This window comes from Trachinotus anak, unplaced genomic scaffold, assembly GCF_046630095.1.
Source record: "Trachinotus anak isolate AG129_WGS33_773 ecotype Australia unplaced genomic scaffold, CSIRO_AGI_Tana_v1 ptg000025l, whole genome shotgun sequence".
Lineage (NCBI taxonomy): Eukaryota > Metazoa > Chordata > Actinopteri > Carangiformes > Carangidae > Trachinotus > Trachinotus anak.
The window spans coordinates 12832968-12858300 of record NW_027273876.1 but is presented as its reverse complement, the minus strand read 5'-3'; the positions used below and the strand labels follow the sequence as shown (position 1 = coordinate 12858300).

General features: G+C 40.6%; 2 protein-coding genes across 2 annotated transcripts; one reads left to right on the top strand and one right to left on the bottom strand.

The window, feature by feature from the left end:
• Positions 1 to 1080: 1080 nt before the first annotated feature.
• On the top strand, positions 1081 to 25251 carry ift140 (intraflagellar transport 140 homolog (Chlamydomonas)). Its single transcript, XM_071462377.1, has 30 exons — positions 1081 to 1229; positions 1704 to 1867; positions 2005 to 2226; positions 2460 to 2581; positions 2712 to 2842; positions 3638 to 3813; positions 3963 to 4054; positions 4135 to 4241; positions 4441 to 4583; positions 4728 to 4931; positions 5048 to 5120; positions 5250 to 5341; positions 5569 to 5696; positions 5860 to 5977; positions 6107 to 6228; positions 6314 to 6449; positions 6746 to 6877; positions 7527 to 7771; positions 19919 to 20096; positions 20585 to 20775; positions 20913 to 21008; positions 21099 to 21231; positions 21485 to 21628; positions 21808 to 21936; positions 22096 to 22278; positions 22382 to 22585; positions 22809 to 23021; positions 23337 to 23500; positions 23636 to 23777; positions 23931 to 25251. Exons 2-30 carry the CDS (start codon positions 1721 to 1723, stop codon positions 24108 to 24110), a joined length of 4347 nt encoding a protein of 1448 aa, XP_071318478.1. The 5' UTR covers positions 1081 to 1229; positions 1704 to 1720; the 3' UTR covers positions 24111 to 25251.
• tmem204 (transmembrane protein 204) lies at positions 9942 to 18977 on the bottom strand. Its single transcript, XM_071462380.1, has 3 exons — positions 17726 to 18977; positions 16716 to 16871; positions 9942 to 11343 (listed from the first exon to the last, which is right to left on the bottom strand). The coding sequence occupies exons 1-3, from the start codon at positions 18003 to 18005 to the stop codon at positions 11099 to 11101; spliced, it is 681 nt and encodes a 226-aa protein (XP_071318481.1). The 5' UTR covers positions 18006 to 18977; the 3' UTR covers positions 9942 to 11098.
• Positions 25252 to 25333: the final 82 nt, after the last annotated feature.

Below are 25333 nucleotides of genomic sequence, written 5' to 3'. Positions count from 1 at the left end.
ACACACATTCACAAATAATGGAAATACTACTGGTAGTTTTTATTATTGGTGGCTTTGACCTTATCACTCTGGCATTTTTTATGTTATCACTGCCCCCTGAATATTTGTCTTTAAACGAATAAGGCTGAGAGTAATTAAGGATATAACAAGCACAGAAGATAATCCTATGATTGATTCTGACTTAGCAGCAGTGAACAGGTGACAAAATGACAATTAAATTGTAATCAAATTTTTCAAAATTGCTGCTTAGGACTGACTAAGTTTGTCAAGATTAAATAAAAGACCAATGGGATTTTCTGACAGGTGTGAACTTGTTAACTGGGTTTAATTTGTTAATTGGACTGAAATGAAAGCTTTATTGTCATTGCACCAAATAGCAGATTTTCTGCGCAAAACACTATACATACATGCACACACACTCATTCACACACATTCTCTACATTTTTCCATTTTTCCAGTTTTTGAATTTTTTTCCATTTTACATTGTAAAAAACAAACAAATAACCCCATCATATTAAGAGCATCAACATCATAAAAGAACATCAAGTACAGTCACTGGAGTAATATTGTATGCCACACCACCTTTTTTTACTGAGGTCAAATAGTTTAAAACTCAAGCCAGTGGGGATATTAAGTCAGTTTAAATCTATTTATTAAAGTTTCAATTCATTGAAAATAATAATAATACCCAGAATTGATCATACACAAGAAATACATCTGAAAAACCATAATATACAAAATCAAATGAAATTAGCCTTCAGATACCCATTTTACTATTGATAAAACTCTGCATATTGATTCAAAATACACAAATGTGTGCAAGTGACATATAGCCTAACTCTTTCAAACACTTCCCTTACAAGATAATTTATGTAAAATTTTGAAGGATATATATTTTTTAACTTAATTATGTTAAAGAATTTCAGATGAGTTTGGCGAGCCTTTTCCCAGTGTAGGCTGTATGTCTTTGCTGCAGAAAATGTTACAGGCGTCAGAAAAACTCATTTTACTCACACCTCTTTCGACAACACCTCGGGTTGTGTTCGTTATTTTCCGTTAACTCCTCCTCTTCTCCAACCCTAGAGGTTGTCAGGGGCAACTGGGAGAGACGCTTTATGCTCAGACAGGAGGCTACACATCAACACTGGAAGTTACGGTCGATGTTTTAAGCTGTTTCGAGTTTGAACAACAAATTAACCTGACATTAACCTGAAGAAAACGACGGTGAGGTGGGTCTTCAGACAATTTTACAGAACTGTTAACGTCAATCTACGGTAGCGAGAACCAGCAATGAATGCTAACTTTGCCTAGCTTATTTAGCTTAGCTAATGATAGTAGCTAAAGCTAACTTAACCATGTGTCCCATAATAACATAACATAACGTTAATGTTAGCTGACAGTGCTAACCATTATAATGAATTCATAGCTTCATCACAGTCTACACTGTTTAGTTGTGCTCATAAGTAAACCAACGTTAGCTAAGCCAAAGTAAAATTATAGATTGTGAGTCACTGGAATCTACCTGAAGGTACGATCTAGAGTTAACGAGTTCGTGATTACCGTGCTTTTAAAACACAACTTAGCCAGACAGCCACAGTGAGGAGATGGTGCAGAAACATGAAGGTGCACACAGACTGTACTGATCAATTAGTACGTGTGAGGTGGGGGTTTTATCTAGCTGGTATCTCCTCTTTCATATTTAGAGAGGAGCACTGGGGACATGGCGGTGTATTTTGACCACCGTATTGAGGCTCCTGAAAGCAGTGCTGTACCCTCTCAGTTGACCTGGCACTCGGCTCTTCCTGTACTGGCTGTGGCCTCAAGCATCCCCGCCACCGGAGGCAACGTAGACCTCTATCTGCAGCAGGTAAACATTGGGCTTGGAAGATGCCCTTTGGCAGAGAAAGAGGGCACACTTCGTTATATGCACATTGTGTGAATATTATCAATTACAGCATACTTGAGAAAGTTTGCATTCTTAAAATCGTCCCTGTTCATATGCAGGGAGAGTATGTGGAGAGCTGCCATGTAGAACGGCAACACCAGCCCACAGTGCTGCGCTGGCATCCCACAAAGCCAGTGTTGGCACTAGGCTGGGAGAATGGAGAGGTAGTGCTGCTGACACACCCCTCTGGAGATCAAACAGTCCTTCCCAGCACACATGCAGCCTGCATCACACTGCTGGAGTGGAGCAGCTCTGGCAGCCGCTTGGTCAGCGGGGATCAGGTGAGTTTGTTGCAGTGACTGTATACACAGACACTGTGGCACACATACAGTATACATGTCTTATACTGACATACTTAGGCATGCGTTGCCTCTGAATATACTGGTGGGCCTAATTACAGTACATGATAAAAATGCAATTTCTGATTACCAACATGGCATATTTGACACAAGACTTAAACTTCCCATTTCTACTTGTTGCACTGCATAAACGTGCTGTAATTATTTGTTGACAGACTGGAGCTCTAGCAGTATGGAAGGTAGATGCCAGAGGGAGACTTCATGGAAACCATCTGGTGAAGCATGAATACAACAAACCTTTAACTTGCTGCATCTTCAGACCTGCCTCACCTGGGGAGTAAGTATTTGGTTATTCTTCCTTTTTATGTCTTCAGCAGTAAGCTTATAATTGAAAACACTGTGATATCTTTTCTTTCTTTTGATATGAATGCTATGTTGCTGAAAATAGGACCTAACTCTTGTTACAGTGATGTGGCAATGCTAGCGCGGGCATCAGTGGGTGGAGATGAGAGTGCCTTGGACATGTTCAGTTGGAAGGGAGCGCCTCTCAAAATGGGCCCACAGGAGGGACTTGTGTTCTATGTCAGCACTGTAGATGGTAACTTTGTAATTTTTTTTGTTTGAGTTCTGTATTTTAAGTTAATTCTTGACATTGATTTTATTGGTAATGTGTCTTCTTAAAGATGCAGTGTGTAGCTCATGACTTAAACAGTCTTATCTGTGACCAATGATTTCCAACAATGGCACATTTGTAAGACAGCTCATAATGGCATGCAATAACAAAAACAATAATTGTTTTTTGGTTTGTGTGTGTATGTATTCCAATGCTGACTACTCATTATAGTGCTATGATCCATCACTGTAGAATTACAAAAAATAGTTAGGCAAGTACAGTATTTCCGAAACAGCATTGGGCCATAGGAATCTAGAGAGTCTAGGGAGAATATAACAGGTTTAAAGGAGCTATTCGTAAGTTTTGCTATTACTACTTAGCCAAGTTAGCGTTAACAGCTGTTTACTTACCAGTCTGGATGAAAGGTTGCAAAATTCAGTAGCCAAGAGCTGTCTGCATTGCTTGATGCATGTTAACACTTGTTATGCTTATCTTTCTATCACTTCTTTTACTTTACTGAAGTTAGCATGCTAAGCAGGTAGTTAGCCTGTCTCAACACTTTCCAATAGCGAATCACTGCAGAGTTCACTCTGCCCTGAGGGTGTATTGTAACCTCTTGTATTGTAAATGCAATGATGGCTGAAGCGCTTGACCAGCAACCATCACCACTACCTGCTTTTTTAAACTGTGTGACGCAGTTGTCACAGTAAGTCTCCAAGAGTCTCTATGAAGGAGAGTAGCAAAATGCAACAGATATAATAACCCTGTGTCCCTGTATAGGTAAAGTCCACTGTGTGGATGAGCACTGTAAGACAAGCACACTTCTCAGTGTGGATGGTTCAATCAAGAAACTGTTCTACCTTGAGAAGAGAGAGGCCCTTGCTGTGATCACAGAGACCCTGATGCTGTCACAATACACTCTGGGATCTGAGGGAGGAGCCCAGGAATTCATGAAGGTATACTAAGATCACTGAAGATGCACTTACTTTTATTTACATCGAAAACCAAGGTAATTTTGTTGGGTGATGTTCGTACTTGTAGATCACTGTAAAGGACTGGTGAGAGGGATACACAATTCAGTTTTTGAATTTTTTTCTCATGACAGGTGAAGTTGAGCAGCAAGTCTGGACAGAATGTGGACATTGTCTGGACAGATAACAGCCTCCTCATCACAGCAACAGGGGAACAGACTATCAGGTCAGCTTACACATATTGTTTGTACACATATACACATTTATTTGAAATCTGAATAATGTCCTGCCCCTCTATATTCCTAGGGTGTGGGACCTTGAACAAGATGACAACTATATTTTGTCACTGGACGAGACGCTGGGGTTTGAGAGAGGAGAGATGATCAACTGTGTTTCATACTGTGCAGGAAAAGGTAACTACACAATATTTGTCTCATAGTGTAAATTGTACAGTATAAAGTGCTGTTTTTTTCACATTCCTGTGGAGCTGCTAATTTCCAGGTGCTTTATTTTATCACATTCTCAAGCCTTGAGTAGGCTGATTACACATAACACAGTGTTTCAAACCTCACAAAGCCTCATTGCTTTTGTATAACATTGTGGCCTTGTCAGAAATCCTGGCAGCTGGCACCAGCCATGGACGCATCGCGTTGTGGAGGATGGTGGTGCAGCCAGGCAGAAGCAAAGATGACACCAAGGCCCAGTGGAAGCTACAGACACCCACTGAAATACAGGGAAATGTCACTCAGCTGCAGGTACTGTCTACACCAGCATTTATACACAACTGCTCTATTATTATAAATGAATATCATTCACATACCATGATTATAATAGTTGCACACTTAAGAACATATGTATAATATTCTGCTGCGAAAGCTCACTCAGACCTTCCATTTCAGTGGGGCTCCAGCCTGAATCTGCTGGCGGCCAACAACTCAAACACAGTCCTGATCCTGTGTGAGCATGTGATGTCAGCCCACTTCAGCCAGCAGGTGGCAGCAGTGCAGCTTACCCCAACCCAGCTCAGCATCACTCAGTTCTCCTCAGGAGTGAACCTTGCTCTGCAGTCTGACATACACATCAAGGGAGTGTGTGTGACTAAAGTGAGTATGGAGGGGATGTAAATGTAGAATTGATCACTACAAAGGTTAGCTCATGAAAACAATAAAAAATTTTAACCGATATCATGGTGACTGCACGTGTGTTGTCATACCAACAGGACTCAGTGACATTGTGGAATGGCAAGCAGGTCACTGTGTATGAGCTGTCGGGCACAGTTCTACGCAATACAGGTACAACAGAGTGACATTTGAAAAACTGTCCTGATTTCCCTGTCCTTAATCTCACCCTTTCTATGTCATCTCATTGTTTTCCTTTCTATTTCTCTTCTTTCTCTACCTCCTCCCTTACTGATTTTCCAGGATCGTTTCCTTGTGACTCCCATGTAGTAGCTGTACATGGTGAGAACCTCTACACAGTGGAACCTAGCAGGGTACAGATCCGCACTCCACAGGTCTGTTTGCCCAGCTTGGAATCTGCTATCCAGTATTCTTATTAACACAGAGATGTGAAAAATGTTTGAGTGTGCATGTGGAAAAGGCCTCTCTGAAACCATTCTTTTAGTTCTGAATTAGAATTGATTTAAAAAAGAATAGTATAAAAACACATGCAAGTGGTACTGTATTTGTCACCATGAATTTGGTTCATCGTTGAACCATCTTTTTTGTCTTTTTTCTTTAGGGCACTGTGAAGCAACTGCTGACTTTCTCCAAAGCAGAGGGCAACCCTGTGCTACTCAGTGTGTGCCAGTCTTATCTGGCCGTGGGCACGGACACAGCACACATCAGAGTCTTTGACCTCTCCAGAAGGTATGACGTTAATATGGATGTCAGTGTCACTTCCCTTTGTTAAAAAGTAGTATAAAGAAGGCCAGCAAGCTTCCATGTATTGTTAATGTCTGTCCATTAACAATTTCTCTGTTCAAAGTACTTTCTTGTCCAACAATACCAGTCTCACTCTATGTCTTTATAGAGATGCCAAAGCTCACTGCAGTGCTAAAAACCTGGCTGACCAGATTGCCAATCTGGGAGCCCTGAGGTCAGTCAAGTGTAACGCCAATGGCAGCCAAGTCAGCATCCTAATCTCTCAGGTGAATGGACAACATACAACAGTCACACTCTACTTTTTTAATTATGGATTATTGAAAGCTTCAGAATCTTAAAATAGCACAATTTCATATAGATATTTATCTTAACTTAGTGTAACTCTTTTTTCTCAGGTTAATGGGCGACCTGATCATAAAGTGTACTTTTATGACGTTGAGATGGACACTGTGACACACTTTGACTTCTTCATTGGCAGACCGTCCAGCGGTATCTCTAATCCTGATGACAGTGAAAGGTAAATTAAGTTGCTTACCTGTATTCTTCCCATGTAGAGTTTTCTCCTGCAGTTTCATATGCTACATTTCCTATGTGTATTCCAGGCAGCAGTTTCAGGGGACAGAGCTCGGTGGTCGGTGCCCTGTATCTCACTTCTGGGATGAGAGTGAACCTCGTCTTTTTGTTTGTGAGACGGTGCCGATCAGCTCTGAATCATCATCATCTAGTTACTTGGATATGGTAAAGACTGTTGTTTAACATCAAGATTGTCCTGTACACCTCTGTGAACAAGGCTTGGGACTAAAACTGCTGGTTACATTGACTTCCCCTGGGACCACCTGTGCTAAAAAAAAATATACACCCATGCTACTATGGAACCCTTTTGTGTAAAAGTGAGACCCAAGAGACATATATATTGCTGATTCACTAATTTATCTTAGACAACCGGTCAGAATGGGATTACTTGTGAAATGATTTTAATAAACTTAAAGTAAATGTAAAGTAGCTTGACAGTGTGTTGTCTTCGTTCTATTTAGGTGGACGTGTCAGTGGTGACACTCTTCTGTACGCAGGAGCACGGGCTACTCCTACAAGACTGCTACCCTAAACCAGCAGGCCTGCAGGCCCTTCTCGCTCTGGATGTGCCCTACTATTATCTCAGCTGCAAGGTGATTACAGAGAACACTGTTCAGCATGCATGTTGTCTCTTCAGTGGGGCGGGTTTTCTCACACAGCATATAGGGTTTCTCTCTGGAAAGTTGTATGTTAGCTGTTTCAGATCTTGAGTGTTGTTAAAAATATATTCCTTGTGTTTTTGTTTGCACCCATCACTATTCTTATGTCAAACTCTGTGTGTTTGGTCTAACACACCCCAGCTATTGTTTTGGAGGGGTGGTGTCTTTCGACCTGCAGTAAGTATCTGTCCCCTACAGCCCATTCAGAAAGCTTGAGTGTTCTTGGCTCCCAACTTCCTACAACTGTGAATGTGTATGCCTTGTGCTGCACTGAACCAAAAATGAAAATACTGACTCCCCAAGTTCAGCAACACAAGAACTTCCCTGAAATATTGACCGCTCACTTATCTGTGTCCAGCTCCTAATGTTTGTCTCGATGAATAGATTTGGTCTGTGATGTTTTGGTTGATGTTTGGTTTGCTTTGCATCCTACCTGTTCCCCAAAGCCCATGTCATCCCCAGGATTTTGCATTTTACATTTGTTTAATATTTGTGATCCCACTTCTCAACATGCTTAATTTATTACTGGCTCTGAATCACATGGTTACCAATATTGACATCATGATGCCCTAACCCTCCTCAGCCTGGTGAGAGAGATTCAGGGTTAACAGAGGTTTCAACCACAACATCAACACCTCCGCACCAGACCCAGCCGTCAAGAGGGATGCCTGCCCAGTTCCCCCCTATGGTGTCGAGGCGAGCTCTCAGGGACTTTGTGGGCCTGGAGAACTGCGAGAAGGCCACCCGCGATGCCATGCTCAACTTCAGCTTCTACCTGACCATTGGCGATATGGATGAAGCCTTCAAGTCTATCAAGCTCATCAAGAGGTAGGGCGTCAATATGTTCATGTCATCATTGCATGTGTCAACTCAGTGGTGTCTGCAAAGAGACATGCAGAATGATGTGGCGCATCCCCCTGTTTGATCCATGTCATCACATTCCCCAACAGTCCTTTCCACAGGGGCTTTAGTTCAAAGCCAAGCAATGGCCACGGGGAAAGCATTGTAACTACAGCCTTGACCCCTCTCAGAATGCTCTGCAATGGTTTGCAGTGGGAGAGCTGTAACAAAGTGCTTTTGACTTGTGCTGAGAATGGGGCATTGTTGCCGCTTTCTTTTCTTCACCCCTCGTTTCACTCAGCACCTTTGACGGTTGAGATCAAACTACCACAATAGTTCTGTAACCTTAGCTTTGATGTGCTTTCTTGAAATCTGACAGGTGATCTTGGATGCAACACTGCCTCTTTTGTTATTTTCTTTAGATGTTTGACTTATCTCTAAGCACTGAGAACAATTTAAACCTGGTACTTGATAGGTCATTGAAGAAAAATGCCACACCAAAGTATCTGCCATGGGAAAGGTTAATACATTTTAAATACTTGCTTAATTTAATAATATGTTGGTCAAAACTAAGCAGTTTATAAGAGTTTATATGTCTCATAAACCAATGCTATAATCAAATTAGATCTACCAAAGCCAAACTTTTATTTTTCTATGCAAGTACATGAAATAGATTTTTAAACACAGGACATGATTAAGGACTTTTTCTGTGTCTGTGCTGGGGGAAGGAACTCTTCAATGTGTATATATGTGACTGTTTCTGTTAGTGTGCGGGTGTGTGCTGAGGGGATGTACTTTTCTAAACACACTGGGACTCAAATACACACATGAGGTCCCCCTGCCAGTTTGGTCCAAAAGGAGCACCCTCTCTATTCTTGTGAAAATCAAATCAGGTCACTAAAAGGATGTGCGTGTCCATTCCCGTATGTGTGTCATGGTGAAACGTATGTGTGATTTCATCAAAGATGTGATATTATTTTTAGCAGAATACGTGATTCAGGGCACGCAGGCTGAATTCTGCAGTACTGTTGCTTTGGCACGTACAAACATTACGCAAAAGTGAAAATAGTATAAAAACAAACAAATGGGAAAATAGTGTATCCCACTGGCCGGATATTCTAAAGAGTTTAATAGGCCTGATGACAAATTTACTAAGTTCCTCATTGATGGCTATTTTTACTAGTGCTACTTTTTTTTTTTTTAAAGATCGGTATTGTGTGTGATTCCCGTAAATCTCCACCCACAGGAATGTGCATTTCCTGCAACAGTAACCTGTATCTTCTGGGACTTGTCTCTATAGTGCAGATTTATCAACAAAAGTTCTCATACTTAAGTCTGAGACTGGCTGGAGATCCAGGAGTCAAGCTTATTTCATCACGTATTTGAGGTCATATAATGACATATCTGTTTGACACATTAGAAACAATACACCCATTTCACTCAAATTGCAGACATGGAAGTAATGTATTGTTTGAACAACAAAATCCACCACCTCACTCTGATAATGAAACCTGAGATTGTTAGGAAGTCTGTGTCAGAAGAGGCTTTAGAGCCCAATTTCTGTCTATCAATGGGGCTTTAGTCAGTCTTGTCTCTGGATGTTCTAAATAAAATAGAGACAATTATGAACATTTTAATTCACTTTATCCAAAGCAGATATTCTCAGTGTGAAAGTGCCTCTGCCTCCCAAAGCAGCATGTCAGATACAAGCTGGAAGGTCTTCATTCAGTCCAGACTGTGCTGCTTCCTCTCATTCATGTTGTCCTTGACTTAGGGGACATGCTGCATGGTTCCTGCACTCACTGCATCCACTGCACTTACTGATAATAATTAGTGTTTTTTGGGAGTGTTAGTGTTTTGTTAGTGTTTCATGTAAACATAGTCCTTTGTTTCTTTGGGCTCAGTAGCTGAGGCACACCTAAAGCAATAAACAGTATTTGTAGCCCTTCTTCTTATCACTTTCTTTGTACTGTATGTCATAACTCTAAAATAATAACTAATAATATAAAATTGCAGTCCATATGGACTCTTAACAGATCTTGAGGGTTAAGTGTGGAGGTTCATTGGGAACACGTCTATGATAAAATATTTGAAAAGTTTTGTATTGTCCATTTTTTCAGGTGTAGTGTTGGACACCAAAACAGCAGCAACCACTGTGTTTGAATATTTACCAATAAATTTATTGAATTTATATGATATATTATTATTTTAATGTGCCCTTATGTTTGGCAACATGGAAGACCCACAGATAGCCTGGAGTTCTTTGCAGAAGTATGATATGGTCACAATAATACTACTAATGATAGCACTATTCTTTACACAACTATATTATATTAATTTAAGTATACAGTATGTACCACAAGCGAGCAGAATTTCACATGGAAAGCATCATGAAAAATAAATGTAAATATTGAAATGTGTATGTCATTTCAAAATGCAGTGCATCTCCAAAACACTTGTTACCATCAATTTAACAAATACTGCTTAAGAATTCCAAATCAATTCACATACATCAATTGGCAAGTCCCTTGTCTTTTTTATTTTCCTTTTTTCAAGAGGAACGTGACTTACAGAGTGACAATGTTTCCTGATGTCTTTGAGTAGATGCGTGTTTATTTGCTTAAAATACCCCTTCTCATTGGCTGTTTCAAAATTAAATATTGTCACTGATTTGGATAAGCCCAATCAAAAGTTTGCTGAGGTTGACTGAATCTTCTGCTTTTACCTTGTTAGTTCACCTTCTTACTTGCAACATATATCATTAACATTAATATGTATTAAAAATGTAATAAGCCTTAAAAGGATGAAAATATGAGGTATTCTGGTATTATATTTTCAACATCTTTCATAATTTCCAATTTAGAATTACCCAGGAGGCCATTTAATAAGTGCACATGTAACAAAATAGGTCAAGTTCCAGCTTGATCTTTTCTTAATAAGGATGTTTCATATAAGAGAGTCCTCGTCCAAATTCCATGTTTAACTACCAATTAGCACACCCAAGAATGAATAAATGAAACCTCATACAGTTTTTGAATATGTTTGGAAATGTATGGCTCCTTTATACATTAATTTTAATCTTAAATGTGTGACTTTTGTGCACCAAACAGCAAAATTACTCTGATATCTTTGTGTATGGTAGGAGGAGTTGTGAAATATAGAGTTTTACAATTGCAGGTACATGTTAGTCCGGTCCTTGTAGAGCCACAGGAATGTCCTCTTCAGCTGGAAGCACCAGCTGGAGTAAAACATGAACACAGTCCTGTCAGTGCAGTCGATTACTCCTTATTGGCTTGGCTTGTGAGGTCATGTGGCTCAACAAGGCGACTCCACGTAGTCATTGTCTAGACGTGGGTGGAAAGGTGATGCCAGTGAGCGACTGATGATTATAACTCGCGGTGCAAGGCAGTCATCACGGCGGTGTAAAATGTTCCAGATGAGCATGGCCGCAGCCATTGTGGCCAGCAGGCAAGCAGTTATGTCCAAGTAGCAGGAGTAGGAGAGGTGTGTGTAGGGCCCGATCCTGTAGAAGGTCACAAGTCCAATCACCAGCACAAAACCTTTACAGGAATACAGAGAGAGACAAGACATTAATCAGTAAAAATGAACCATTTTCATTTAGTAACACACTGTAGCGCTTTCAGTTGAATATATTTATTGAACATTTGACTATTTCTGGCTTTTCTGGTTGGTGGGCTGTTTAAGTAGTGTCACGGTCCACATGTAGACAAATAGGAATGTTTCATATTAATACAAAAGTTGTATATTAATGGTGTGCCATTGCTGGCAATGATAATGCTAATTTACTGATGTAAAGCAGGGAATGTTTATCATGTTCACCATCTTAGATTAGTATGTGGGCATGTTAACATTTGCTGTTTAGCACTAGACACAAAGACAGTGTCTTTAGTTTTGCTAATATTTTTGCTAATATTTGGCAACATTTGGCCAAACATTTGGATTGACAGTCCATCCAATAGATATTTTGACATTTCAGTCAAAATAAAAAAAATGTGAACCTCATTGTGTTGATGGATGAAAAGTCAAGGAATCAGCAGGATTGATAGTGGAATTTTGTTATGGGCCTATGTCTAACGTGTAGTATTTATATAACTGGCACTTGACATGTGAAGATGTATGCAGATATGCTAGAAGATACTGATTTACAGTAGTCGAGAGTTACTATGTATGGTAAGATATATTGATGGAACACGTTACAACCTATATAAGATCTGGGTTCAAGAGTTGCTCTTTGTCAGTATCTCCTGAGTGCATGTTTGCTGATTATTGACCCGCTGATCATCGATAATAAAATGTTCAACTGAGTTTCGACCTTCTGGTATCTACTATATTATTCCAGAGCTGTCAAATTCTCCGGCCTCCAATAAGTTCTTCTCATCTCCTCAAGAAATCACCCTTACAAGGATTCACCCTCTGGAGATCATGAATGTCTGTACAAATTTCATAGTAATCCATGTAGTGGTTTTTGAAATATATACCTCTAGGCCTCTAGTTCTTGCCTGCATTCTTGGAGGCAAAGACTGGCCACAGAAAAGAAAAATATTCTGAAGAATGTTTTCTTTTCAGCAGTTATGTATTTTACTATTTCTAGTTCACTGTTTCTTGGATATTCATTACATGTAAAGGTACACAATCCAACTGAATATTGGGGAAGTATAACTAAAGTATACCTAAAGTGGCTTTTTGAAATCACACATGCTTACATTTAGACATCCATCCCTGTAGCCTTGTATTTCACAGTTCAGCGGGAGCTCTGTGTGGGGCCTTTGAACTTGGAAAACTGTTTCCTCCTAGGAAAAACTTCTAAGATCTCAAGATCAAAGTTCTCAACAGTGTAAAAATATCAGAGCATGAATATATGCCTGGAAGAGCCTTTGAGAACTGTTGTCTCCTGATTTCTTTGATTCACAATAGTATGACTCACGCAATGAGGACCTTCTGTTTGCATGCGAAAGTAAAAAGCCACAGCCTTCCATGCTGTTTCTTTGATCTTTACTTTGTTTTATCAGGATGCTTAACGTCTCCATAGTCCACACCTTTCCTCATTCTTCACCATCAGAGGTGTGGATGAAAATCCACATAGATTTATGTCAGTCAAGTATCCCTTAATCAGTGACTCATTTACCGCATTCGAGTGTAGTCTGGAGCCATTCAGTAGTTCCACAATAATACATGTCTAAAATCTTGCCTCATCCACAGTGGTATAAATACAGGGACCAAAAATAATCACTGGAAATAGGTATGTTGGAGCTTTAGGATATGAATCAGTCCGTTTCCTGAAGCAGTCAGTGGCACCAACAGGGGAGGGGGTGGATTAATTTATATTTCTTTCTCTACCTCTATAGTAAGATGGCTGTCATTGTTTTAAGTGAGGATGTGAACAATTGTATCTGTGTATCATTGCGTGTCTACCACCGTGTGTATGCATAAGAATGCAACTGTTTGTCTTAATCGGTTTATGTTTAACCTGTCTGGCTCCTTCTCCAAGAAAATGAATAATCTCCTGTTCAGGTTCCAGCCAGGGTGGGCTGTGTGAACCTTTTTTTTTGGCACAGACTTATCCCTCAAATTTCCTTCCCCCTCTTCCTCTTTCCATCCTTCCTTCCTTCCCTCCTCTCCACACCCTAAGCTTCGAGGTTAATATATTTGCTGAACATTTGACATGATCTGTCAGAGAAATCTAAACAAGTCTTATCTAAAGGCCATGTCTTGGAAATTCATTTAGCTGGTTTATTTTCCCTCCATTTACTAATGTCTTGGTTTATTCTGTAAGGTCACAGAACTGATTAAAGTGTCAAACCTGTATCACCCCCTTATTACCAAGAATCTCTTGAGCCACAGACTTAAGGGGAGGTCTTATTCCTTTCTTAGCCAGATCTATCAGGTCAGAATTGAGCCCCACATTGAAATTCAGCAAAATAAAAAATATAAACTGATTGAATAAACTGTTTCTCACGGCCATGTGACCTGCAGTTTTGGCTTTTGACATATTGGATCAGTGTCCATTCAGAAAACACATTCCAGAGTTGTCTCCAAGGGTGAAATAGCCAATACTGTGCTTTCAGTCTGGACCTGCCAACACTGCTGAGATATCACTGAATGGAACTGGATATTGTTATTCCACACTCTGCTTGCAATAGCTGAGCATTTTGGCACGTCCGAAAATGAAAACATTCCTCAGAAAGAGGGTGATGGGTAAAAATAGCTCATTCACCGACTCAGTGGGGGAGGTCTAAAGCAGGACTGGGGAATGGATTACTGAATGGTACAGGCCAATACAACTATCTCTACTGAGGAAATGAGGCCATTTTACTTGAATATGAATATAGTAAAGGAAAGCCACTGTTTATGTTTTTTGCAACCCCTCTTTTAAGATTTTAAATTCTTTATTCTTATTAAAAGAAGTAAGGCTGCAACTAACTATTATTTTATTATATCTGATATTTATCATATTTTATCAAATAGTTCTTTAAATCATGTAAAAAGCCTTTTTCCTGAAGTCCATGATGATGTTTTCATATTGTTTGTTTTGTCCAACAAAACTCTGTTTACTTTCAGACAAGACAAAGAAGACAATAAGACAAAGAGCATATGCTCAAATTTGAGGCTAGAACTAGGGAATATCTGGCATTTCTATTACCCATGCTAGTGGAATGGCTCTAGAGATGGCAATGCCCTATGTTAGTCGGTTGGTTTGTCTATCACTGTGGCCCAGGCTGAAATATCTCAACTACTTGATGAATTGCTGTACAATTTGGAACAGATATCCACAGTTCCCGCACTGTTTCATGCTTTGGTTTATGACTAAATATTGACAGAACTGATGACTAATGACTTGTGTATAGTGCTAATAAGCAAATGTTAACATGCTAACACACACTAAGATAACAAACATGGTGAAACATCATCTGCTTAGCATCAGCATGCTAGCATTAGCATTGTTAATTTGAGCATGTTAGCATTTAGCTCCAAGCACTAGCATAGCTGTGAACTCTTGGTCTTGTTAATTTTGTCTGTTGCTCAAGTTTATGACAAAAACATGTTATTCACTAACAGGCGGATATCAAATTTTAGCTTAAAGTGCCATTGTACCGTAAGGCTCTTAAAGTTGTTGCTTGCAAAATGGCTGATATTTACTTTTTTCCATAGCTTTCATCCTCATCACATTAACTTAATTTGGACTTCTGGTCCGTGTCAGACCTGCTGTTAACTAATACTATAAACTACTAAACTACAATTTCTGATGCCAGGAATAAAACTTGTTGGATATGGTTAACTTCAGCTCCAGCTCCAGCTTCATGACAATTTAGCTAACTCCAAACACGGATAAAGACGTGTGATACAGTTGAAATTCTAGAAAATGCTAGTAACAACATTGAGGTTGGATTGTTTTGTTAAACTGTTGTTTAGGTCCATATTTTATCAAAACATCCAAAAGATGAGACTTTTTAAGCTACAGAGAAACCAAATCACAGAGGTTACACACAAAGCCTAATGTAAATTATATTGGTTTTAAATTGGTGTTTGTTATTATTATATTCTTCTGAGTGTCCTGTTTTTGGTTGGGAACATTATGTCTGCCAAGACATGTCACTCTTTGTTACTTTGTTACTCAGCGCAGTTGTTTGGGCTGTTGTCTTATATTGGAAAATACAGTAACACTTGGGTGGGTCTCAATCCTCTCACCAAGGTCTTGAGATAAAAGCCCTCATCCCTGCTGCAATGCATGGCGCAGATGCTAATGATAAGCCTTTATTTTCTGCTGCTCTTGTACATTTTGTAAACACAGACTTAAAAGCTAGGCCAGCTTATCTAGACAGAGGCAATTCCCACCCTGCTGTCATGTGTACCACAGGACATTTCTCTACCAAAACACACTATAAACACAATCACAACATACACTGTGACATACACAAAAATGCATGCGCATACTCCCTCCTGCCAGTGCAGACACAAACACACAGTCCCTGTCGAAACTGTCTTTCCCGTCCATTCCCCCCTCCCTTCTTTTTCCTTCTTCAACTCTGGGGTTTGCATAACAGGTAGTCACAGACATTTCCTCGTCCTGAGCAGGGATATCCTGGCGCCTGACAGTCGCTCCCTGGCTTGCTGCGGCTCTGGCCCATGGATTCTGGACTGGGACTAAATTTAGACCCAGAACAGACCCCCTTCATTCCGCCCTGCCACAATGATACCAAGTGGCTGAGCGACCACTGCACACAGCACAACACACTTCCTCAGCAGGGGCACTGGGACAGGCCATGCCAGCCAACTCTTTAAAGTGGCACAGTGGGGTGGATGGATGTGTGTGAAAGAGAGGTTTTGTTACCATGACTGCATTAAGCCATGTCCCACAAGAATAGCGCCCCCAAGTTTTTGGGGGAATGGTTTTCCTCCATTTTTATCCCTCTCATTTTGGCTGCTCTCTTAGTGTATTTGGTTTTTATATTCTTTTCTTTTTCATCAAAAACATCATAAATACTAATTCCAGGATATAAACTTTTTTTATAATGAAAAAAGTATCAATAAATTGATGCAATATAGTGTCAAAGTATGCAAAGTCAGTTAGTAGATATATAGCCATATAGTAGATGTCTTGTATGTCAAAGCTTTCACAGTGTGTTCATGCAATATTTGCCCTCAGAGACTGATCTTCAGTATTTTAGTGTCAGCGATTGATGACATTGACAGTGATTTTACCTCTGTCTTTTTGGCGTTCTACCAGAGAGCACGTGAAATTTGCTCTGCAGCTTCCAGATTTCTCTCTCTCTGTCAGAATGATATAATATGAATAACATTTTAGCTGCTAGGATACTTAGCATCTTCATCAGAGAGGTCCTTCTCTGCGGCTTGTCTTCCTACTGATGCAAAGCGATTTAAACAAACAAACTGCAGGAGCACTGGTACTCACTGGCTAGCTGGAAGAGAGCAGCGATGGCTTCCTCCCACCACTGTGATTCCTGTGTGATGAAAGGCAGCTCCAACAGGCCTAGAAGGAAGATCAGCTGACCAGCAGTCAGGGCCACCGTCGCCATCAGGTTACATGCTCGCATCATGTCAAACTGCACTTGAGGGAGCAGGAGAAGAGTTGTGTCATATTTCGTGCTGTGTGATGTAACTTCATTCACAACAAGATGGATTAAGGCTAAATCGGGAAACTTTATCTTTAAAAGGATAATCTGATAAACTGTCGAAATGCAACAGGAAGCGTAATATAGTATGCATTTTTAGGAAGGTGACATTGACATGATTACTCTTTCATCATGAATGGTGAGGCACGTCTTTGTCTGACATTGCCAGGCAGTGCTGCCCATTGTGCCCATTAAGGTTAGTGAGTGGACGTTCTTCAATGGAAATTTCTCAATGGAGCGTTATTGACTAAAGCACACAAATCCATCACAACTTTCACTCTGCCTCACTGTTCATCCAGACTAAGTTTATACTCGAACCCTGTTGCCAACATTGTTGGCAACAAATACTTAGGCGGCTGCCATGTGCTAATGTTTACACTCATACATTAGAGGGTAATAAACCTCAAACACCTAGATTTGATTTGTGGATGGACATATGAAGTTGATCTGGTGGTGTGATTTTTAGTGTTTTAGTTTTGACATATACTTTATCATCTCTGGCCCTCAATCAGAGTCCCCTGAAAAGACAATTTATTTATTTACTGACAGACATTTAAATCTTTCTGCAGTGACAAAAATGACAACATCACAACTTCAGGCACAGAAATACCCCTAGTACTGCATTTGTTTCTGTTGACAAATACTACATCTCAGACATACAAATCAGTCAGTCAACAAGCCTGATGAGAAAATGACACTTTGAAGTTTGCTAAGTTTTTTTTTTTTTTTTTGAAAAGTAAACATAAATGACACTGAAATTGTTAAAATCTCAATTAAAGTAAAAACTTACATTTGACAGTGCTGCGAGACTCTTGATAGCCTGCATGCTCTGATCCCCATCCAAGACCTTCACACTGCCTCTGTGTCCCTTGCCCCTTTCTCCCACCCTGGAGGTCATCACGGCTCCTTTCCCCACCAGTGGGGCACATCCTCCACAGTCCCACACTCCGCTTGCGTCCGTCCTCCAGGGCTTGCAGGACCCAGCTGGGGGTGAAGGCTGCAACATTGTTTAAGACTAGGGACAGCAGGGCTACTGCCACCGCTGCCGCCACCAGCCTCTGCACGGCCATACGACGCCGGACACCCGCCACCTCGCCCCCTCCCTCGGGTCCGTCCTCTGGACCCTGTTCCTCCTCAGTGTCCTGCTCGCTCCCGTGCCTCTCCTCTGGGGCAGTAGCACCACCAGTGCTCTGGACCCCCTGGCTCCTCTCCTCCGCCACCACCACCACCACCACCACCTCCTCCTCCTCCTCCAGCTGTTAGCTTGTGCTGTCCCAGCTCACAGAGGTGGACTGGGCAAGAGTGTTGTCTTGAGGCTTAGCTAAAGAACATCTCCATTCATCCTCATTCAGGAGTTTGTTGTCGTTGCAGCAGATCCTCAGCCCTCCTCCTCAGACAGCACTGTGGGTACGCGGGGATTAATCCAACTGGCACCTAGGTCCATTCCACTGACTCCGGCTGGCTGCAGCTTGACTCTTGGATATCGCTCCCTAGCTTTCTCCCTGCTTTTCTCTTTGTACTTTATCTTCTCCTTTACCTATTTTCGGTGCTTTGCTTATTGCACTGGTCGGACTTCTACATGTGCAGCTGGCTTCGCTGTGTAGGCAGTAGATTTTTCTTCTGTCTTTTCTCTTCAGTCACTTCTCATTGCCATCACATTGATGCAAAGAAAGCATAGATTCTCCTGTCAGCGTTGCTAGAAGCTGACTTGTTAGTGGCTTTGCCTAAGCTTACCAAGACTATCTCTCAACTAGAAGAGCCCCTACTGCCTGACTGGAACAAGAAGTCCTCTAGCCCAAAACTCCCTTTGCTTCTGTCTGTCTTTCCCTCTCTCTCTCTCTCTCTCTCTCTCTCTCTCTCACAAATGCAAGTCCTGGAGGTCAGAGTTGAAATGTGGGGGAGCTGCTGTTCGTTACAGTCCGAGACATTAGTTCACATATGTAGCAAGCTCTAAGTAGACAGTCCCCTCCTTCATGATCACTTTAAATGTGTGTGTGTCAGTGTGTTTGTGTGAGAGAATGTCCAAAAGACGCCTGTTAGACGTCACTGTTGTGTACTCTTTTGTCTGGAGCCCAGGGGGCGTTCGCTTAAGTTCTCTCTCTCGTGTGCAACAAACATATTGGCCACCGCAGTCAGCCAGCAACAGGATGTGTTTCCTGAGAGGAAAAGAGGATGGGAAGAGGGGCCAAATGTAGACCTGTTCCTTCTCTTGTCTTTCCTTTTCTGGCTCTCTAGATCTTGCCGCTCTGTGTGCAGTGGGCTTGACTTTTCTTGGTATTTTTAAGTATCTCACTTTTCTTTTTCAGGGTTGATTTTCTGTGACCATATAGAGCAAGATTTTGGCTGACACTCACTACTCTTGCTTTCTTTTACTTCACTTGGCCTCCATTCCCCCCTCTTAAAGCAGGGCCCCTAAAGATTTGGGGTATTTCCTGTTGCCTAACTTTAATAAACAGCCCACATCTGTATCAGCTAAAGCAAGGAGGAGGGAGGGGACACAAATAGAGACCAGATGGCTGTGGAATCTTAAATTTGGAAATGAAGCGAAAGAAAAGGGGGTAGAGCGGTTGATTTACGTCAGCAACCAGACAAAAGAAAAAAGGAAAGAGATAGAAAAGCACACCTCTTGTTTTGAGCTAAAGTCCTACATATATTCTTGCATGGTTGTGCTTGTATCAGTGTTTGTGTTGGGGATTTTTGTTATAGTCAAGATAAAAATAATACTACAGTACTAGAGGTCTTGCCAGTGAGGGTATTTACATTTTTGTGTCCCTGTTTTTTACATGCATACTCAGGGTTTAGGTCTAAAATATTAACCCTAAACTTAAACTAAACTGTAAATAATTTGAATATTATTTGAGCACAAGCCAACATTGAATTATTATTTTTTAAATTATTTTATTAAATAAGACATTTTCTAAGATGTACATAGTACACGAGGGCAATCACCCGTGCAAACAAGCCATTTCTCTTTTCTCTGTAGTAAAGCGGTATGGGAAAACATGGCACGGATGTGTGTGAAAACCTGCCGGCTGGATGTGGCACGTGTGTGCCTTGGGAATATGGGAAATGCCAGGGCAGCAAAAGCACTGAAGGAGGCGGAGGCTGAGCCTGAACCAGAAGCCCAAGTGGCGATGTTGGCCATTCAGCTCGGCATGCTGGTAAGATTTTCAAGTATTAGAGTGTAAATGACTGATGGGACATGCCTCACTCACAATCAGACGAATAGACTTGCTTGCATTAATTTTTCTCTGCCCCATTTATGGACTACTTTCAAAGAAATGGTAGAAATTTTTATCCCTCTGTTTATGGGTTGAAGTTGACCTTCAATAGTACACGACACCTTTTTCAAACTGGAAAAACATTACTGAGACATGTAAAAACATCAAATATTTAAAAGCAGAGAAAATAGATAATGCATTTGAAAAAAAAGCTAAGGCCTTCCCCTCACTCCAGTAAATAAAATTCATCTAGAGGATATTTTTTCTCAGTTCTTCATAGATAATGCTGGTCCAACATAATGCCACATCCTTTGACTACAAATAACATGTCCTCTTTTTAGGTCTAAGCATTTCACCACACAAAGACCACGGGACTTTCCTGACCAAAAGCATTTATCTTTCCATCATCTTTTCCTGTCTTCCAACAGGAAGATGCAGAGAAGTTGTACAAGAGCTGTCATCGCTATGACCTGCTGAACAATTTCTACCAGGCTTCTGGCCAATGGCAGCAAGCTTTGGAAACAGCTGAAATCCATGATCGCATCCATCTACGCACCACCTACTACAGTTATGCCAAATACCTGGAGTCCATGGGCGACAAGACCCTGGCTCTCGCATAGTAAGACACAATCTATAGTGGTTCCATGTTAAGGATACAGTAGTTTGGCATTTTATTTTTATATCTATATAAATCTATAATTTTCTGTGTAAACTTACCCTGGAAACAGAGTGTGATTGTCAGTGTTTTTGTTGCAGTTATGAGAATTCAGATACACACAGGGCTGAAGTTCCCAGAATGCTCCAGGATGACACAGCATCTCTTGAGATCTATGTTAACAAAATGAAAGACAAGTAAGTCTAGACTTTACCTTGATCGTAAAAACCTTGTAATCTGAAGGGGATATCACAGATTCACATTAGAACATTGCCTTATCAATCCAGGAACATCTACAAGTGGTGGGCCCAGTACCTGGAGAGCCAGTCAGACATGGATTCAGCGCTGCATTTCTATGAATGTGCTCAGGATTACCTCTCGCTGGTTCGAGTCCACTGCTACATGGGGAACATTCAGAAGGTGACTCCATTTGTATCAGGAGGTCGTAATTATATGACTTTATTAAGGACAATTTCATTTTTCAAATTACATCCATATGTGTTTTTTGCTGTAATGACAGTAATAGTAAGATTGTAATAATAATAATATTGTAATAGTAAGATTGAATCTCCTTTTATTCTGAGTTTAATTAGAGGGATAACTAAAAGGCCGTGGGCATGAACATCCTCAAATAAAGTCTGCAAATGTGATAATGAATGTATTTCTTTACCAGGCATCTGAGATAGCCAATGACACAGGTGACAGAGCAGCATCGTACCACCTGGCCAGACACTATGAGGGTCATGATGATATCAAACAGGCTGTCCACTTCTACACACGAGCTCAGGCCTACAACAACGCCATACGACTTTGTAAGGTAAAGCACTCTGCTGTGTTCTTCATACATCAGGACAGATTTTTATTGGTCATGATATTCATGCACAGAAATAATATTTGCCATTGTACTGTGATTGACTCATTGAAACATGTCCTCTGATTAGTGTGTTTTAGTCTCTCTCTCTCAGTAACTTGTTGACTTTTATCGTGTGTAAACAGGAGAATGGTCTGGATGACCAGCTGATGAACCTGGCTCTGCTCAGTAACCCAGAGGACATGATGGAGGCTGCCTGTTACTATGAGGAGAAAGGAGCCCATATGGACCGAGCTGTCGCACTCTACCATAAGGTTCATCACAAGTGTCTCATTTTTCGGAATGACTGAGATTATGCTTGCATTGATGCAATCTGAATCCTTCCACAAGGGGGTAATATTGCACCATATATTTAAACTGAACTTATTTGTTATTGTTACAGCAGTAAATTTTTATTATTTTGTCCATTGTAGGCTGGTTATGTCTCCAAAGCTCTTGAGTTGGCCTTTGCCACCCAACAGTTCTCTGCACTTCAGCTGATCGCTGAGGATCTAAATGAGAACTCAGACCCAGCCCTCCTGGCCCGCTGCTCTGACTTCTTCATCAAACATTCCCAGTATGAAAAGGCTGTAGAGTTACTGGTAGCAGCCAAGAAGGTACCAGTTTGTGTCACATTGTTATCTATACATAGAAGTATCAGTTCATATGGGCACACTTATGTGCGTGCGTTTTTATATTTGTTCATGTATCTGTACCCAGTACCATCAAGCCTTGGAGCTGTGTGTGACCCAGAACTTGACCATCACAGAGGAACTGGCAGAGAGAATGACTGTAACTGATTCAAAAGATTTGTCTGAAGAGGCCCGCAAGGAGGTGCTGGAGAGTATAGCTGACTGCTGCATGCGTCAGGGCAATTACCACCTGGCTACCAAGAAATATACGCAGGCAGGCAACAAGCTCAAGGTAATGCTGTAGTGTGCAGTAAACACTATATGAACACAGATTCTCTGCAGGCTCAGAACATCTTGCAGGTCTCTGGAGAGAGAGGGATCACTCCACCTGATTTGTCAGCCTGATGTCATGTGCAACATCTGCAATACATAAAAACACAAATATGTGCATACACAAGTTAAAATATGACAGTGTCAAATCTTAGGAAAGTCTTCTGGTATCTTTTTTGAAACAGGCTATGAGGGCACTCCTCAAGTCAGGCGACACAGAGAAAATAGTATTCTTTGCCAACGTTTGTCGTCAGAAGGAGCTTTTCATCATGGCTGCCAACTACCTGCAGTCTCTGGACTGGCGGCAAAATCCAGAGATCTTGAAGACTATCATCGGTTTTTACACTAAAGGCAGAGCACCGGACCTGCTTGCTGGCTTCTATGAAGCCTGTGCTCAGGTACAGCAAATACAAAAAAAAATCACTTTACTTACAGTACAGTCATATTTTGGGTCTCTGTTCATTTTATGGCAGTGGTCTTAAATGACCAATTCACACCTATTAATTTAAATGATGAAATTGCAACCACCCTGTTCTGAGGAGAAATGTCCTCTAAGAAAATATAATTTAAAAACATGCAATGATATTGGATACAAGAAAAAACAGTTTGTTGTGGCTTGTGGTGAAGGGTCTTCGTTTTGTGAAAACCTGAGTATTAATAAGAAGTTGAAATATTGATTAACCAAATAAGTTTTTTCTTGTTCCTTTGTTAAGGTGGAAATTGATGATTACCAAAACTATGAGAAAGCACTAGATGCACTGATGGAGGCTGCCAAGTGTCTTTCAAAAGTGAAGGATTCAACTGGACAACAGGAAGTAAGAGTGGCTGACCTGCAGCATAAGATCACCCTAATCAAGAAATTTGTCCATGCCCGCAGGCAAGAATATAGCTCATACTTTTCTCTTTCATATCTTCACATGTACCTCTTTTGTTTCCTTTTGAAACAAGCATTTTCTGTTGGAAGTTTTGGTGTTGTCTTCATCTGAGGTTTGATTTTGTCCTTTGTCTGCAGGTTGTATGCGGAGGATCCTGGTGAGGCGGTGCGGTTATGTGAAGCCCTGCTGGAGGACCCGGAGTTGGACCCTGCCGTCAGGATTGGAGATGCATTTGGTTTCTTGGTGGAACACCACTGTCAGCAAGGCAACTTCCAAATGGTATCTGTCATTTTTTGCTGCTGTTGTAATAGGTGAAAGGACACTTTAGTAAAAAAGAAAAAAAATATATCTGCATTCAATCAAAGAAAGTGAGTTATGACTCTAAACCCTTGAACACTCCACTCTCTGTCTTCTTCCATCTTTCCTGTTCAGGCCTATCGTAAGCTGGAGGAGCTCCAGAAGCTGCTGCCGTCACAGAACGTTAGGTACTACGTTAGCCAGGCCAGTTTAGAGGCCCTGCAGAAAGAGATGGGTATTCCTATGGATCGTGGTGACCACAGGCTCAATGTGAAGGAGGACGATGAAGTGGAGGAAGACTTAAATTTGTCTTAAATGAGTCTCAATGACAATCTTTTATCTTGTTTAAAAATATTTAACAAGATAAATAATAATAGTTTTTTCAAATATTTGGTTTCTTTATTCGTGTGTATGAGGAGTCTGTATTTTCCACCACATGAACATGCAAGAGTCTACACTTTCTCAGACCGTGAATGACGGCACAGTTGGTCCTGAGCAACACAGCAACATGAGATGTGTGAGTTACCAACTAACGTCACATTGGTAAAATGAGTGCACTAATTGGTTGTAATATGTAAACAGTAGGCACTGGACAGGGCAAGCACTGTGGAGTGAAGACAGAAAAATGAAGGGAGACAAAGTTAGAGAACATCTACACTTCCACATAAAGACCTGAGAAGATGTCTATTACCTATATAGACTATATCTAAATTATATACAATTTGACGACATTTTCCAAAATGTGGAATATAAGTAACCCTTAACCTCTGTGATCTGCAAAAGGTAGCTCTTCTGTTCTACCTTAAAGCCTGGATTTTTTTTTTCTTTTTTGTTTTTTTGGGCAGACTGTGGATGAACACTGTTGCCTTCTTGAAAAAAAGAAACGTTTATGTTATGCTTGGTTTTGAATGTGCTGTTTGTTATAGATTTATCCACAGATGTAATTATATGTTTTACAGGCATTTGTTACAATTTTTTTTTCTATTCAATTCATGTATTATTTGTAAATATCCTTGCAGTGTCAAAAGACATATCTCTGAAAAGAATTTGCAGCTATTTTTGATAACTTTCAACCAATTTCTACTTAGCACATGATATTGTGAATTAAGACATTACATTCCACTGTTTCTATACATTGTAAAGTTCCTACAATAAAACATTAAAATTAAATCAGTGTAAGCCTGTAATAAACTGTGATAGACCAAACATTTTTTATTTAAAATATTTAGTTCTCCAAACATGTGAGGCATGTTGACTGACGCCTATGTCAGACAATATCTATTATTTGACCACAGCATGAAATCATTGTTACCGCCGATATACACTGTCCATATCCATCCCAATGTTATTTACCCTTTTCCCAAACAAAGAAAGAAATTTTGAGATCAACTTGCCAGAAGTCAGCAGTTGTCTCAACTGTAGTCACAAGAGGACGCTATTGTCAATGAAATTCACCAAGCAGTGGCTGAAGTTCATTTTACAGAAGACAGGCTGAAGCTGGGCCTTGTTTTTTTTTGTCAGGTTTCAATAATATGCGG

Excerpts from the sequence above, each read along its gene's own strand:
- ift140 (XM_071462377.1), top strand. The coding sequence starts at position 1,721 with ATGGCGGTGTATTTTGACCACCGTATTGAGGCTCCTGAAAGCAGTGCT. Across the intron at positions 20,776-20,912 it reads AAGACCCTGGCTCTCGCATA|TTATGAGAATTCAGATACAC; the intron begins GTAAGACACAAT and ends TTTTTGTTGCAG. Across the intron at positions 21,937-22,095 it reads CTGTCGCACTCTACCATAAG|GCTGGTTATGTCTCCAAAGC; the intron begins GTTCATCACAAG and ends TGTCCATTGTAG.
- tmem204 (XM_071462380.1), bottom strand. The coding sequence starts at position 18,005 with ATGGCCGTGCAGAGGCTGGTGGCGGCAGCGGTGGCAGTAGCCCTGCTG. Across the intron at positions 16,872-17,725 it reads GTCTCGCAGCACTGTCAAAT|TGCAGTTTGACATGATGCGA; the intron begins GTAAGTTTTTAC and ends TGCTCCCTCAAG. Across the intron at positions 11,344-16,715 it reads TGCTCTCTTCCAGCTAGCCA|GTTTTGTGCTGGTGATTGGA; the intron begins GTGAGTACCAGT and ends ATTCCTGTAAAG.